Below are 16,837 nucleotides of genomic sequence, written 5' to 3'. Positions count from 1 at the left end.
CACCATCTGCTGAGGTGCAGCACTCAAACGGGGACGGATACGACCATCCCCATAGTCCTGGGACAGACACTGCTTTGGCAGCCACTGGCCTGCCACACAGTTGTGTTCATGCACAGTCAACTTCACAAGGAGGAAAAGGATTAGCAGCACTTCTGGTCAAAGCAAAGGAGATAGCACGAGTTCAAAATTACTTTCCCGTGACCACACAGGAAATCTGCAGTGAGATGGAGGGTATGACCGGAGACTTGTGACCACGGCTCATGCTAGGCACGGCAAGGGGCCATCTCTTCAGCAGTAGTGGAAAGGCACATGCACATCCTTCTGAGATATTGATACAGAGTAAGTTTAATGTCTTTCCTTGGCATAACCCATCTGCAGCGTGCTGCTACTGGCCTAAGAGGTGAATGAAAAGTGAACTCTCATTCAGCACTTGCATTGGATTTCTTTGCTTTGGACTTAATTTCTCATAAGTAGGTTTTACTTAAAACTAGTGAACTGATTTAAAAAGAAAATAAATCATTGCATCTATTAGGAAAAAAAAAAAATAATCAACCCAAACATTAAACAGGTCTTCTGCCTTTTGTGAGAACCATCTGCAACACACAGCCATGGAGGGTCTGTCCCCTGTGTGTACTGAGTGCTGGTGGCAGTCAGCAGCAGTTCCAGGCAGGAACCAATTTCACTGGTTTCCCAAGGGTAAGTGCATTAGCACAGATCTCTGCCTAAGACAACAGAGGACAAACACAGGAGACACACATCTTCAACAAGTGGGCCAAAGGTGGCAGCACAGCCATGGGACTCTGCTGGGTTGGCAGGGTGGGGATTGCTCAAAAGTGGGGGTAATGGCAGGATGTTCCTGCTGAGCACCACAGATGCCATGTGCCCTGGACACAAAGACTCTTCCCTCCCCATAAAAATGGAAAAATCTTATTTTGAAGGGCAGGGGGAGGGGAGCAGAGAGATGTAGAAACAAATGGGTTCAAACAGAGTTTTATGAGGAGAGCTGGAGTGCACTCAGCCTGTAAAACAGCCCATGGTAGTGTCAGGCCACCACTGGGCAAAGGTACTTAATGATGGTGTATTATCAGGTTTTATGAGAGGGATACCACTGTCAACAGGTGATTGAATGGATTTTTGCATGATGGACCTTGCCAGGGATCAGCAGGGGGAAGGACAGAGACGGCCATTTACCGTGACAAGCTTCTTCCACACAAGCCAAACTAATTGCACACGTCAAAAGGAAAAGGCAATGCATGGCTTTCATCCGCTCCTGATAATGATCAGATAGGGCTCTTCCTGTCTTCTCCAGCAGCCCTTCCTCCAGCATAGCATACAGAGGAGGAACAAAATACAGCTTTGAAGGTCAGGTAATGGCCTAATTAAAGCAGAATTCCAACTCCAACGCTGTGGCTCTGCCCTTTTAAAGCACAGCACTGGGTCAGGCTGCCAGTTGTGGTTTAGTGCACTGGTGCTGTTAGCACACCCCTAGTAATATGCTCTTTGGCTTAACGTGGGTCATTAGACAAGGAGGTTTCTAAATAATTGCAGCAAGTGCAAAAAGACGTGTTAATTTTAAAGCAGTTATTGCCCTATGAAGGGTGCCTACCCCCAGCCCTGCTAGAGATGGGGAGAGTTTTCAGAGGCCACAAGAGCCTCTATAAAGTCTGGGAGAAAAACTAAAGCACGGAGTAGGTATTCAGGGATGGGGAGGTCGCTACAGAGGCCTTTGCAGCAACAGTCGGGCAGAGTTTAAAACTGTTACTTGCCTAGAGTTCCAGAAAAGTGTGCAGTAGTCCTGCAAGTATGGAAAGCCCTAGGAGCTCTGCTCTCTAAAACAGGATGTTCTACCCCTCAATTTGCACAGGCATGTATTTATGGCCCACTGGTATTTCTTTGGAGTGTAGTGGGAGGTAATATTCCTTTTGACAGCATTACTGCATGGCAAGGGCACAGGTGCTCTTGGGCTTGTTTTCAGTTAGACATAGGCCTGAATGTATAGTGAAAAGTGGAAAGGTTTTTTTAGGCATGATCTCAATCCAATATCCTCATGCTTTCATTCTGCATGACTAGTCCTTGCTAGGGCAGGGAAAGATGCTTCCTTTCTTTTTCAAAATGGAGTAGAATAACCTCTTTTCACCCTGTTAAATATTAATGGAGTTTGGGCAAAAGGGATATAGGTCTGGGAACAAAAGTTTTATATAATATGCTGCTTTCTGTGTCTCCCCAGTTCCTTCCACCAGCTGCATACTTCACCACAAGGCTAGCTCAAGACAGGACTCTGAAACACCACTGTTCACAACAGCTACAGCTGTCCAAAAGGATCAGATCACCTTCTCTGATCTTTTTCTCCTTGTTTTTTAAAGTGGTTAATATAGCAGGCAAACAAAGAAGGTAATTTCGACATTTCTTTTCAAATCTTCAGAAACAGGAATCAGACCTGGAGGGAGCTTTTCCTGTTCTGACTCTTTTCCAAATCAGTCAAACAAGTTAGTTGCAACTTTCAGAACATAGTTGTATGTTGCTTTATTTCCCACTTCAGGGTCTAGGATTAATTCTGGAGTCCCAAGTAACAGTATCTTGTTTCCTGATACGGCCAACAACAGCAAGTTTGAGGTATTCATAACTCATGAGCAGTGCTGCAAATACAGTGGTCCCCTGACATCTACACCTGTTTTTTGACCCTTCATGGTACCTGATACATGACAGGCAAGTACAAAAATTAAATTCCGCATTAAGACATAAATTATTACTTTATTATATTAAAATGCTAGAGGTTAGTATACATTAATTGGGAACATTAGTCATGCCAAGGTAGAAAGTTATACAGGAAGAAGATTAACGAAAAGACAGGAGCAGCCTTTGTAGGGCTCAGGAGGTCTAAATTCCTGGCTCCTCCACAATGTTCTTGCCTAGCTGTAGGCAATTCACATATATCAACACCAGTGCTATATTTGCAGACTCTCTTGGCTTAGGAGTGCAGTGAAAAACCCAATCTTGCTGTTATCTCAGCACACATCAGTATCAAAACAGCTCAGCAGGCAGACCCACCAGGTCTAGGTTCCTCCGAACTGTTCCAGGCTGCTGTAGCTGGCAGCTGGCAGCAGCGTGCTCAGTGCCAGCAGAGGGGAGTGCAGCGAGCCATCCCCTCCCGGGCACAGGGCAGCCCTGCCCAGGCACAGCTGCCAGGCTGCAGCTGGGCCAGCCCACACAGGCAGCAGCAACCAGAAGATGCAGCTTCTCAAGGCAGGTAAACCTCACCAGTTTCAGTGCCTTACTTCTGACACAGGACAACAGTACCGGATTTTCTAACCAAAACATTGTAAAGGATAAGGGGACTTTATTCGTTACTATCCAGTAATAAACAGATATTCTGGCAGCCACACGGCAATACCTCTGACCAACACAGGCTTCCTTTGGATCTGTAGCACTACTGCTTTATGTGCCAATAAAAACATTTCTGTGAAGTAATACTAACACAGCTCTTTAATTGATCTACAAAGAACAAGCATCTATACTGCCCCAAAATAGGTAAAGAAAGTGCTTACCTGATGGAGGGACTTTTCTCTGCTGGACAGATGACGACAACAGGTGCCCAGAGATGAGTGGAAAGATGAGATGTGGCAGATGCAGCAATTCAGTTCTGGCACCTGTGCTTGTCTACTTGCTTTGCACGTGCAGGGTGAAACATCTGTCTCTGATGAGTAACTGTGGGGAAGTTACTTAAACTTCTCAGTTATGATCTGTGTCATCTAAAAGACTGGAAAATCATAATTCCTAAAACCTGACACCAATATCCCACAACTGACTTTTCTCCTGCTTTTCAACAGGCAAGTCTTCAGCCAGCAGTCAGTTTTTACCATCTCTTGTATATTCTTCACAGGAATTAGAGATATCAACAAATCCTAATAAATCTCATTATTTGATGCATTTATTAAGAGTTGATGCATCAGCAGATGAAGCCTAGAAACCAATCTGCAGAACCCTAAGAAACATTCCTCATATGAAAGGACATTCAGAGAGTGGAATTCTATCAGTTTTGAAGTGATGTGAGTACGGATTTGTACCAGCTTTAGACAGGGTGAAAATTTGGCTTTGTTTTTAATTTACATTGCTTAAACTTTGTTTCTCAAAAATCCCTTAAGATTCTATTGATGGCCTGTTTTTCGTGGTGGCAACATCACATGAAAACCAGCTATTTATTCCTTGAGGGTTCTCCCTGCCCCCACCTGATTTGGGAAGAACAGCAGTATGGGGTTTTTTGATTTATATGGAAAGAGGAAACCACCCTGGGCAAAAAAGTCTACAGTCAGCAGAAGCAACACTTTTTCTTCAAAGACTTAAACACTAGGCTCCCAAATGATTAATGTTTCTAACTCACATTTTTCTTGCAGATGTGATTACAGAAGAGAATATGAAGAGGAAATTATTTTTTAAAAAAATTGTTAGAAATGTACGTATGTATTTTCATAATATGGCATGAAACAACAGAAACCAATTTTCTGTCTGGTTTTAAAAGAATGATGTCAACAATTACAAACTCAGATGCTAGAGTGTTGTGATGTTAATACCTTGTCACAAAACTAGATATTATGCTTTCCTAGAAAGTTACAATACTTGTCCAACCTGAAATAAAACAACCCAAAACCAATTTATTATGCAACTACATATTAACATAAATAGCTAAAGTCAGGCTCCACACCTAACAAATGGACAAATACTGTCAAATATCGTAACATTTAGTTTGCATTGCTTTTAGTTATGGAGTATCACAGACTCCAAGAAATTTTAGAACATCCAGTATGGCTGTGGTACCCAGGTCCCTATTTCCTAGTCTTCTGCAGTACCTTTGGAACTAGACAGGAAGACTTCCAGTCTTCAATCATTATTTAAATTTGGATAAACAAAATGAGAGTGGCATGGGAGAGAGTCTATTTTGGACTTTAAACACATAATTTTCATGCATATGATAAAAGATAAGAAAGAGTTTAAATTGCCTCACACAAACCAGACATGAAATGATGCAATTAATCTGAACAATCATCTGTGAATATCTGTGATAAACCATGATGACATCAGGGATTCTCTCTCCTCTCTCAGTCACAAGGTACAAAATTGCTTTGGAAAACACTGTTGTCAAAGAAGCAACAAGCTTTAACATCAGGATGTTTAATTGCAGAAAGCTCTTTTAAACTTTTTTCCTAGGTACTTGAACTGAGTACAGCCCCAATTGTACTCGGATGCTGAGAGACACAATGAAGCTGGGTTTTGAAAGCACAGTCATGCATCTGCCTGTGTCTCTGACTACTTACAAGGTTTTCAATCTTGTCTTCAAAAGCTGCCTTTGGCCTTGCAATTCACTCTTCATTTTTCTTGAACATTCCTGGTTGGGTGAGTTGGGGAGGAGGGAGTATAGAACCAAAGATAGACATAAGCTTACTGCAAAGCCTTGCTCAGTAAAACCTGTTGATTGCAGCCTGATTCTCATCTTGTCAGGCACTTTTCCTGCACAAAAGTATAAAAAGAAGAAAAAATATCACCCGCCCCCCCCCCAGGTTAAGTATCCTTGCCAGACACATGGGGTAGATGTCTCCAAACTGTCCTGTGCTGTCAGCAGCACACACAAGCATTATAATACAGCACAACACACGAGTGCTGCCCCCACACACAGGACAGGGACCTCCATTGCCACCCGGCTCTCAAAGGTGACCCTGAGTAAACACCAAGTTTGATAAACTCCATACTGGAGTGTGATCTCATGTCCCACAATACCTGCAAGATAAGACTTGTCCTTTTGAAGGCTTGTGAAGGAACAAAAACTAGCACACTATCTCACAGAGCCAGCTGAGAAAAGGGAAAGACTGAACACAGATGTCATACACTCATACATGTTTTTCCACACACTTGGGGGATAAAAAAAATAAAAGGACACTGACAAAGAATGTTTGCTGGTGTGGGGAGGGCACTGACATATTCCTGTTTTGTTCTGTTTTAAGGGGAAAACTCCCTGTTTGCCTTACAAAAAACCCCTCAAAAACCTTATTGAAAAGTTTTGTGGAAAACATTTACAGCCATTTTTGCTGACAGTAAAACTCACGTTTCCAACCATCTCTCTGAAGTAGCCTTTAGTATTAACAGATGTCTTGTTGGAATCTGCCTGAGCCAGTGAACTCATTCTGAATGGACACAAATAAAGTGCAGCATTTTTGCTCCACATAATCTGAACATTAAGTTGCTTTCTCCCAGACTTTATAGATTTGACTTCTATCATGCAATTATTATTTTATCTTCAAGAAGCAAAGACCTCAGATGCAGAGCACATGAGCCTAGCAGTCAATGTAATTTACTTTTTCAGATCTATAGCTTAGCTGTAAGTAGTACTGCAGCGAAGTGCGGGAAGTCGGTGTATGGATGGGTTATAAATAGGAGACATTTCATTTGGTGGTGTACAGGCCTTGCTTATAATAGCAGCAAGCCTCGATGGCTGCAGCTTTCAGTCTATTAATTCAGTCAGGAGAAGGCACTGAAGATCCAAAGCAGATAATGAGGCCAGAGACAGCCATCATAGCTGTTAATTTAAGCAATTACTGCAATATGTAGTGGTCTGTATTTCTGCCTGTACTTTTCTATGTTCTTTACAGACTGTCTTCACAGATATAAATACACCCCTCCTTCCCTATCGACTGCTTTGCATGACGTTTGCCCATATTTACACCCATTCTTACACACGGCTGTGAGGCAGTCTTGACAAAGCCAGCCTGTAACTGTACAAGTCTCTAGCATTCCTTCTCCTCTTGCCAATTCTCCAAGTCATACAACATTTTTAAAGTTATTAAATTCTAAATAAAGGAGATTAAGGATTCCAAATTCTATTCTGTGCTAAAAACAGCAATCAATAATTGTCAAGACTGTAATAGTGCCTTTAGGCCCTCTAGACCATTATTCTCTACACTAGCTTTTCTCTTTTTTTGGTAAAGAGACAGTTTAGAATACTTTCCAGTAACAGCTGCATCAAACTCAGAGTTGTAGAGTTACAGCATTCAAATTATCATACCAAATTAGGTATGCTTCTCTTTTAAAACAGAACAAGGTTTTTCATTATTAATACTGAAACTAAGTTTGAAATAACACACATATATATAAATATATATATAACACAGTAGTGAATAATTTCTTAAGACATCAGAGGAATGCACTACCTGTATACCTGAATTATAATCATAATTCCCAAGAATCACCATTTTAACCTATTTTGTTCCCAGATTTAATTTTTTTTCATTAGGAAGATTATTCTCTGTGCAATTATTTTGACAGTCATATTTATTATGAAAGGTTAATGTCTGTGTGCAGCAAATACGAGAATGGATTCAGGATCAGCCTTGTAAGTGTGCAGAAAAGGGGCAGAGAATGTTTATCACAGTATTTCCCATTTTTATGAGGATGCAGTTGGTTATTATGACAAGGTTAAAGGTCTCAAAGCCTTCATTTTTAGGCCACAGGTGTTCTTTGTAAAGGTTTTTTTTTTAATAAAGAAAATTATTAGTCTTTTAAATTAGCTCTTATTGAAAGTTACCACATCTGTGTTATGTGGTAATGAAGCTGGGGGAGGAGGTCATAGCAGGGGACTTGTGCTTGAAGAAAACATCTGGGTATTGCTTTGACATTCACTAGCAACTTTTTTTATTTTATTAAAAAGAAAGGAAATTATACTGAAATCAATTGCAAGATGCAAACAATAAATAAAATGAAAATACAGGATCTGAAAAAAAAAATTGGTTGGAACAAAAACCACCTTTCCTTTCTATTGCTCCCCTCTCATGAATTCCAATTGCTGAGATTAATTACATGGGCAAATGGCAGCATTAGTTAAAAAATGGTTCAACCAATACCTACCACATACACTAGCCATTCTGTCTTTCAGAGGAGGAGCTACTGCCATTTTAAATAAAGTTTTTTGTTGTATTGCAACTTATTTTGGCTGTCATTCTATTTACTACATCCTAAGCTACAGAGACCTTAGGAAGTCCTCTATATAGGCATTTTTTTCCTCCACTTGCCCCAGCTGATAAAAGCAGAGAGACTTTGTTTCCTGTGCACAATTACACCTATCACTTCCATTCACAGGAGCAACAAAAGGGGGATTTAAAAGCCATCAAAATCCTCAAGTGGAAGTTGCTGAGCAATTCCATGATGGTTCTTAATTGTCAAGGCTGAGAACGACATGTTTAGGAACTACTGCACTAAGAAACTGGGCAGGGTGAGATGATGTTCAGCTTCATAGCACACACAGCCAGGGATGTTTACAGGGCAGTGGATACAGTATGCCTCAGAAATCCTAAACAGCTACATACCCATGCTCACTGTGTTTTCTTGTTCTAAGTCCTTGCTTACAAATGCAAATGACATTTCTAGTCTACTCAAGTTCTTACATCACTCTCAGCACTGCAGTAACTGAGGGTGTTCTCATACCACAGCAATTGGTTGGTCATTTGTTTCCTCAAGCAGGGAAGCACAAAGGTATCAATCCTCTGTTTTAATGCCAGTTTTCTGTTCTTACAAATCTTGGCTTTAAAATCAAGAACTTTTCAATGACACCTTTAAGCACAGTGTATAACCCCTACAAACTTAAAACATATCTGGTCACAAAGCCCATGCAAGTTCTAAGGGCCTCTAAATGTATTTGGTTATAGCTGTATTAAATTATTACAGATGAGCTACACTCCAGCTTGTCTCTCCCCTCCAAAATCACAATAGCTGCCAATAAAGTTCACAGTACTGTATAACAACATGCTCCAGAAAAAAAGCATTCAGCGTGAATTTGACATGCAAATATTAAGACAGGACACCAGACTTCTTTTCTTTCCCCTTCCCAATGGGTGTTTTATTTTATAGCATTTGCATTAGGTAATCAACTGAAACACTTAAACAACAGAAAGCTGGCAGCACAGTGAGGAAAAATGGAGATTATTTCTCAAACAGCTATGACAGAATTGTTTCAAGTTGGAATAGTATTGCACAAATGAATCAATTTACGGAGGGTGAGTGGGAGCAAGCATCTTCAACATGGATTGTGAGGAAAAAAGGCACTATTTAGCTGTGTGTGTATTTAAAAATAAAAAGGTTATGAAGCACAATCCATGTTTTTCAAAATTACATTCAGTACTGCTTTAGAAATGCTCACAAACCTGTCTCTTTTGTAGAAGCTACGGAAAGTTGATGATGTAAGTATCAGACAGTACAAGTGTACGAATATTTATAATTATGCTCCAGAAAAGTCTCAGGAAGAGAGGCTCTTTCTATAAATACTGCTGCAAAGGTTACACAGTTGCATAGGCTTACAGTAAAGGAAGCATCCATCCAACTAAGCAGCCTTAAACTTTAAGTTTAATCTCTAGTAGTCATAAAATATGCTCTAATTTTGAAGAGCTAGATTGGCAGTGCACTTGAATCAGGCTTTTCCATTGACTGCTTAAGCAGCACAGTTCAGACAGTATCATCCACAGACCTTTTTGTCACATACACTTTTAAGTATACATATACACATTAAGCCAGGTAAGCTTAATGGGAAATTTTAACAGAGGTGTAAAAGAAAATAACTGATTTTTTCCCCAGTATAAGATGGAATTACTCTGAGATCATCAATAAGCGAAAGTTTATTCCAGTAATGTAAAAATAGCTAGTCATCTTCAGAAAAACTAAATACCCAGAAAAGGCATTTTCAAATGATCGGGATGGGCTGGTTCTCCATCTCCTACATTGTATAGCTATAAATTTTAATGTGTGTTTGAAAATGAAGCCATGATCAGCATACCAATAAAAGAGAGACTGCTAGAAAATCCACCCAGAACAAGCAGGAATGTGCACAGAGGACATTCTGCATCCTAGCCTTGGGTCTGCTTATAGATGCACTAACAAAATAAAAGTGAAATTCTTGTGTGGCTGCAGAATTACTAAGGGAAGGAGCTAAAACCACTGTTGCTCTCCCACCAGCACTGCCCAGAGTATCACAAGTGCACCAAGCACGCTGTGGGCATGGCTGCATAGTCGCCTGCACAGCAGGACCTTGTGCCTCGTGCTGACATCAAGAGTTTCAACAGGACTAGAGTTCTGCACAAAATCTGGGTGGTACTTTTGTACAGAAAGTACAGAACAGTGTAAGAAAATCTACTCCCAACTATATGTAGAGATATGAGCATTTCAGCATCTTTCAAATGAACTTAGCCCTGCAAAAAGCCAATCTCACTCCTCTACAGAGTACAGTGAATCCAGTTAAAAGATCTGTGTTCAGGAGGCTGCATAATAGTTTACTGATCATACAGCCTGCAAAAACAAAAATTCACATATTGCTGCTTTCCTCTATGAATCATTAAGGGAAAATACATGAGATAAATCATATTTATATAGTGTAAAATATTTTTAATGGCAACAACTTGGATTGCTTCTGTTTCCAAACAGAAGACAAATAGATATTAAAAATCTGTAAAGTTCATTTTCCTAAGCTGTCTTTTAGGAAATCCAGCTTGATAGTTCTAAATTCAAATTATTCTAAGTTCACAGTTATCCTTAATGGTTGCACTAGATATAAATGTAGACAGTCTTGGTTCCTTCTGTGTTCTACAGATGAACACATTTTCTGAGTACATCTGAAATTAGTACCGCTCCAATTGTTTTTAGCATTTCTAAAATATATTCCTAAATTTCTTTTTTGTCTCAACCTGCACAGTTTACATCAAAGAACAGGAAATTATATCAGATTAAATAAAATGTGTTATCTTACATGAACTATGAAAAATATATTGCTCTTTTAAAAGTAAAAAAAAAATTGCATTGCTTTATTGGTTTTGTTATTGGAGTCTTGTACTTAAGAAATTCAAAATTCTGGAAGGAATAAAAAGAAACATAACTTTCCAAACCGCTTACAGAATAGAAGAAGTTTCTGTAGACCCTACTGAAATCAGTAGTTTTGTCTATTGTTTTCTTGTCAATAGAGAAGCATTTGTCTACATACCTACTTAGATGAATATTTTGCATTTTCACTTAGCAAGATCTTCAGCTCTCTTAGAGGTGCTCTGCTGAAAATTCTGAAGGAGATTCAAGAAGATAAGCTACACTGAATTGGAACAACATAGTAAAAAAGTCTAACATAAAACTATCACTGAGCGGAAATCTTTCCTGGGATTATAAATATTTATTTTACTTTGAAAAAAAATGTCTGCTTCTCAATGAAAACTTTCAGATCTCCATTAACTACTTTTTGTGTATGACTCCTCAGTTCTTTTCATTAGCTAGGAAACATGCCTCCATGTGTGACCTAACACATCCTATATCCAAACATGTTGGCATTATTATTGACGTCAACAGACAAGAACAAGAACAGGAAGTCTTATGCATGGTTCATGCTATATAAATGGTAACTTATGAGAAGGAACTTCCCTGATTATTTGGGAAGAACAAAGAGAAATCTATTTTTAAAATCAGAGGGGAAAAATCTAAGAAAACAAAGAAACTGTAAGATGTACTTGATAGTCCCTCATTATCCCTTCTGTAATTGGGCTGTTACTTTTGGCTGCAGATATCCAGTTCACAGACCATTTTCCATTTCCTTTGTTTTCATTACAAGAACAAGCCGGTTAAAGAAACTCCACTTGGTAATTTTAAACTAAACCTTCAGCATCATACCTTAAGAACTGAAACCTTTCCCACCATTCCTTTCTTTGTCTCCTCAGTGCCTTCCCAATCAAATCCTGTGAAAAGCACTTTTAAGAAAAGGCAGGTGGAAGTTGTGTAAATACTTGTATCTTTAAGAAAATTCAATAGGAAAAATTCTTGCAGTGCTCCATGGCCATTTGCTATATAATGCAGTGGCCCCAAACATCTGTTCTCAAATTTCAATTTACTTCATTTGCCAGGTGTTTCACATTGTTAATAATTGCAACTTACAAATTTACAACAGTCACGTAAGGCAGTTACACAAATACAATTATGTCAATCAAGTTCACTGCAACTTTCCCAACCAGACTGCATACGACAATTTTCTTCTTGTTCTCTTACCCTAATAAAAGGATGAAGACTACTTTTCTGTAAAGAGAATCCCTGGAAAACATTCTGGTATTGAAGTCAGAGAGGTCACTGAAGTGTGTTTCAGCAATGTCCAACAGTTAACTCAGCCAGGAAGTAGATGTGATGTTTTTCACTTCACACGTAACAGAACCAGTGCAAAAAACCCCACTTTAAACTAGTTACTTTAAACCTTTTGGTCCAAATACATAAAATAAGCAGTATTTACAGCATTTTACTCCTTTTGTAAATGCAATGCTTTAAAACACATTATAAAGCACCTCAGTAAAAATATTCTACAGATAAAAGTATTGAAGTAGTAGGAAAACCCTAGCCATACCACAGCTCACTAGGAGAGTCATAATATGGATTCACCAATACCTCAGTTTACAATTATTACAAAGAATCCATGGAGAAACTTACTGAATTTACAATTTTTATATCACTGTGTAAGGATCAACTAGAACTGCAGACAATACCAAATTTCTTTCCCAACCTCAGTCAGTGGTGATGGTAATCAAAAAAACAAAAATAAAACCCCCACTGCTCTGATTCTTTAACTTTTTACAATATTAATATGAAAATGACATTTGAACACTAATGAGTAGTTGTAATTTTTTAATAAAACCACATATATAAATATGGGCAATTCCAGCAGCAGCAGCATTTCTCAGCAGAACATGATTAACCATCCCAATTAATATCATGTGACATGATTCACTAAAACAAAGCACAGATGTCAACCAGTTATTAGGACTACTCATACTGTATACAACCAAATTCTCCATGTTGAAAGCTGGGGAAAAATTATTTCCTCTTCACAGAAGTATAAATGAAAATAAATTGCTCTGAAAATTAAAAAGAGCAACAACAGGAGTGGTTTTGTGATTGTTTATATTTTCAAATAGAACTGCTGTGTATTAATTGCTCCGAATTATAGTGTAGATTTCTTCAGGTTAAGGATATTGACTCCCACTGAAAATATTAGTTAGATAAAATAAATGAAGCCTTTGCTTCTGGATTACCAACACAGCTATATCCAAAGCCCTGGAGGTCATCCACAACCCACTTTTCTTGTATAAAGAAATGTCTTGGAGATCTACAAGCAATCTAGTTTCCATGGCTGAGGACTAAGATGATGATGTGGCCAAAGATTTAGGTCCATAAATCTAACAGTATAGCATTCTTAGTTTGATTTAGGGTAAATCTTTTCATAGAAAAAGTTTTGAGCCAGAATATACAATTCTCCATCTTTTTCTCGAACTGCATGTGCTCTGACAAACTGAAATTGCTCCAGTGCAAATTCATAGAACTCATTCTCCATTTTCCAGATTTCAGACTGCTGTAGCTTGGCAATAGTTTCTTTTGTGGGCAGTTTTTTCTCAGTTGTTTTCCTAAGATGCGACTTCTTTCCTAAATGCAAAATGAAAGCAATAACTTCACTTTCACATTCATGTGCTCAAAAAATGTTTACAGTCCTTTGTTATTTACAGAGTTTTTATACTCTCAGTATGTTGATAAACTGCATTAGAAGGAGCAGGCTTTAATCCAAAATTTATTAACACAACATGCAAAGTTGGAAAACTGCAGCCTCTCTGACTAAATGTTTATGAATTTTGCATCCATTCTTTCAATTCTTCCTGATTGTTCTAATAAACCCAGGGAATGAACATTCATTTAGGAATAAGATTACTCCATAATATATAATGTACCTGGAGCAAAACTAGTCTTTCAAAATTAAATTATTTAGTTGCTAATCTGGTATCAAATGTTAAGAATTTTAGAAACTGCAGAGACTTCTTTCATAGAATCATAGAAACATTTAGAGTGGAAAAGACATTTAAGGTCATCGAGTCCAACCACAAACCTAACACTGCCAAGTCCCAGTCTGCCATGTCCCCGAGTGCCATACCTACACGTCTTTTAAATACCTCCACCACTTCTACACATCATTTAAATACCTCCAGGAAAGGTTATGTTCAACTCAGACTACCAAAAACCTCCCTGTTCTGGTGTAGCTCTCTGTAGCTCTCCATAAAAGAGAAAAAAAAAATTGTTTTCACATGATTTCAATTGTCTATTTCTAATCAAAATACAATCTTTACTAATAGCATTTAAATCATTATTCTCCCATCTTAATAGCTTACTATAGTCCTATCATAAATTATACATAAGCCACATCCCTGTTGCAGAGTTTCTGAGACAAAGATGACCAAAATGATGACCAGATTTTCCCCAAGGAGTGCTGTTGCTTTGTAATTAACTTGTTAATACTGTATATCTAGGCTCTGTACATCAGATCCTTTTTCCCTCTATTTGCAGTTAAGAGGTCCTGCTAAGATAGATCTTTTCTTCATTATAAATTGCATGGCCAGCTCCTAGAAACTGAACTACTTCTCATAGCTAGGAGCCCAGAAAGGTAAACATCTGCTTGGGTCTCTGCATCCTTCAGGCTTTATTGCTCAGCCAACCAGGCTGCACTGAGCACAGTTAATTTCAGCAGGGCTTCTGAGGAAATGGAAATCTGCCACATCAGCCACTTTAAAAAACTGAAGCCAATGGAAAACCTTAAAAAAAAATCTTACATGTTACATGCAGTATACCTACACACCTACCTTTACCCCAGCCTTAAATATTTATCATTTGTGTAAGGCAGAAGGATACTTGGACTAGCATCACCCCTGAGAGAGAGAAAAAGAGAGAGAGAAGGAAAAAGAGAGAAAGAGAGGGGGGGAAGAGAAAGGGAGAGAAAAAGAGAGAGGAGAGAGAGGAGAGAAAAAGAGAGAGAGAAAGAGAGAGAAAGAGAGAAAGAGAGAGAAAGAGAGAGAAAGAGAGAGAAAGAGAGAGAAAGAGAGAGAAAGAGAGAGAAAGAGAGAGAAAGAGAGAGAAAGAGAGAGAAAGAGAGAGAAAGAGAGAGAAAGAGAGAGAAAGAGAGAGAAAGAGAGAGAAAGAGAGAGAAAGAGAGAGAAAGAGAGAGAAAGAGAGAGAAAGAGAGAGAAAGAGAGAGAAAGAGAACTGAGAATCTTTGAAAAGGAGTTTGTTTCTTCTATAGGAGCATCATCCAGCTGAGAGGTAAACCTGGCAGAGACTCAAAGCTATTCATCTAGATCTAAAGAATTCACACTAAAAAAGGCAGGAAGTGGATGAAAAATCCATGGAAATCAACTATTTTAATACCTGTCCGGTACAGTTCTGTGGCACCCCTGAAGAACCGGGGCAAAGCTGCCTCCAATAACATGATAAAGTCTTCAAGCTCTTCAGTAACTCCCACTAGGAAGTATTCATTAATCAGATTGTATTTGGCTTGTTCCAAAGCCCATCTGCTTCCCACATTCCTAAAATGACAGAGAACAATTATATCAGGTTCTGATGTCAGCCAACAATCCTTAGTCCCTAGATGGAGATTACTTCATAACAGGACATTTGTATAGGAAAGGCAAGACTTATTCCAAGTTATAACTATTCCTAACTTCATTTCCCTTTCCAGTTCCTCTTACCTAAAAATGTGACTCCTTTACTTATAAAATAGTCTAAACAAAAATATCCAGTGTGTGTGTGTATGATTAATGCTTCTAATCAAGCAATTTTTTGAGGATTTACACTGTCTCAATATTAATACTGTGTCTCTACTTTCACATTAGATACCAAAAATCTGGCAAGAACAGACCTTCCCCTTTGCACCTTCTTTCTTTCTCTGCTTCTCCACATGGCCAGAGAGTAAACATGTCTGAAAAACAGGCACTGAAAGAGGAGTTCCCAAGTGACCATTTACTTGGCTTGTGTTTGAATGAACAAAACCTTTGACAAATAATTGCCCTTGCTATCACTCAGAGTCTTTCAAAAGCTCTAGGGTTTGGTTTTTTTTTTTGCTAAAGAGTTTTTTTAAATCTTTGCCATTATTATAAAATATTTTGCATTGACAGATGGACACTATTTGCTTTTGTTTCAGTTTCTGCTAAGTAGCATTGACTACTGGATATCTGGTAAATGTTTAAAAAGTTAAATTTATCCTGATCTCAATTCTTGTGTACTCCCCAGGAACTTTAGGAGCTTGAACTGAAGTATCTCCATGCCAAAAGAAGGGTACTTTAGTCTGACACAAGAGAAAAATGTCAAGACTCTAAATCTGCAAAAATTATTTTAAAAATTGAAAACATGCTTTCCTTCACAGGACTGCTGATACAGTATTGTAACATACTGCTAGCTTAAAGAACTGCAAAACTGTTTCAGTAAATCCATCTTCAACAGAAAACCTGTTACTCAAGTATCCACTGCTGCACTCTGTTCAGTCCCTCGCACTTTTATCAACTGGACTACATATTGAAATTTGTTAAAAGTTTAGATTTCAGCACTGATATACTTGATGAACAAGTCACATTTATCTCCCTACCAGCATTCTGAGCTGTGGCCACAGAAGAATGGAATTTGAAGCCAGAGTTTCTCTGGAGCACAGTCGGAACCTCCAGCTGCCACACATTCATCAAAGGTCTGGAACAAAGACAAAATTGAGCTGAGCTTTACAATCTCATATATGTATCAAATATCTCAAACTGGTTAGTTGCTAAATGTAGTGGGGACAGAAAAACACATACATGGTTCTAGAAAAAAAATTTGAAGCCTTGCTTTCACAGTGTTACTAGGATGATCTAGTGTCTCAGCTAAATAGTACTTGGACAGTCCTTTATGGTTACAACTAATGAACAATTGATCTTACCTGATACATTGATATACCTTTGATATAACTTTAGCAAAGACTATTTGTCAAAACTACCAAAAACAGTCA

General features: G+C 38.5%; 1 protein-coding gene across 1 annotated transcript in view; it reads right to left on the bottom strand.

Annotated features, from left to right (window-relative positions):
- Positions 1–8,848: 8,848 nt before the first annotated feature.
- HS2ST1 (heparan sulfate 2-O-sulfotransferase 1) overlaps positions 8,849–16,837 on the bottom strand; it is a 77,949-nt gene continuing 69,960 nt past the window's right edge. The window contains exons 5-7 of the mRNA XM_021526700.2: positions 16,445–16,542; positions 15,232–15,389; positions 8,849–13,467 (exon numbers count right to left, since the gene is read on the bottom strand). Coding sequence (XP_021382375.1) covers positions 13,241–13,467; positions 15,232–15,389; positions 16,445–16,542 — 483 coding nt within the window. The 3' untranslated portion in view covers positions 8,849–13,240. The remainder of the gene's footprint in view (positions 13,468–15,231; positions 15,390–16,444; positions 16,543–16,837) is intronic.

Source organism: Lonchura striata, chromosome 9, assembly GCF_046129695.1.
Source record: "Lonchura striata isolate bLonStr1 chromosome 9, bLonStr1.mat, whole genome shotgun sequence".
In the NCBI taxonomy this organism is placed as follows: domain Eukaryota; kingdom Metazoa; phylum Chordata; class Aves; order Passeriformes; family Estrildidae; genus Lonchura; species Lonchura striata.
The sequence above is the reverse complement of the archived record's forward strand: the minus strand, read 5'-3'. Positions and strand labels throughout refer to the sequence as shown.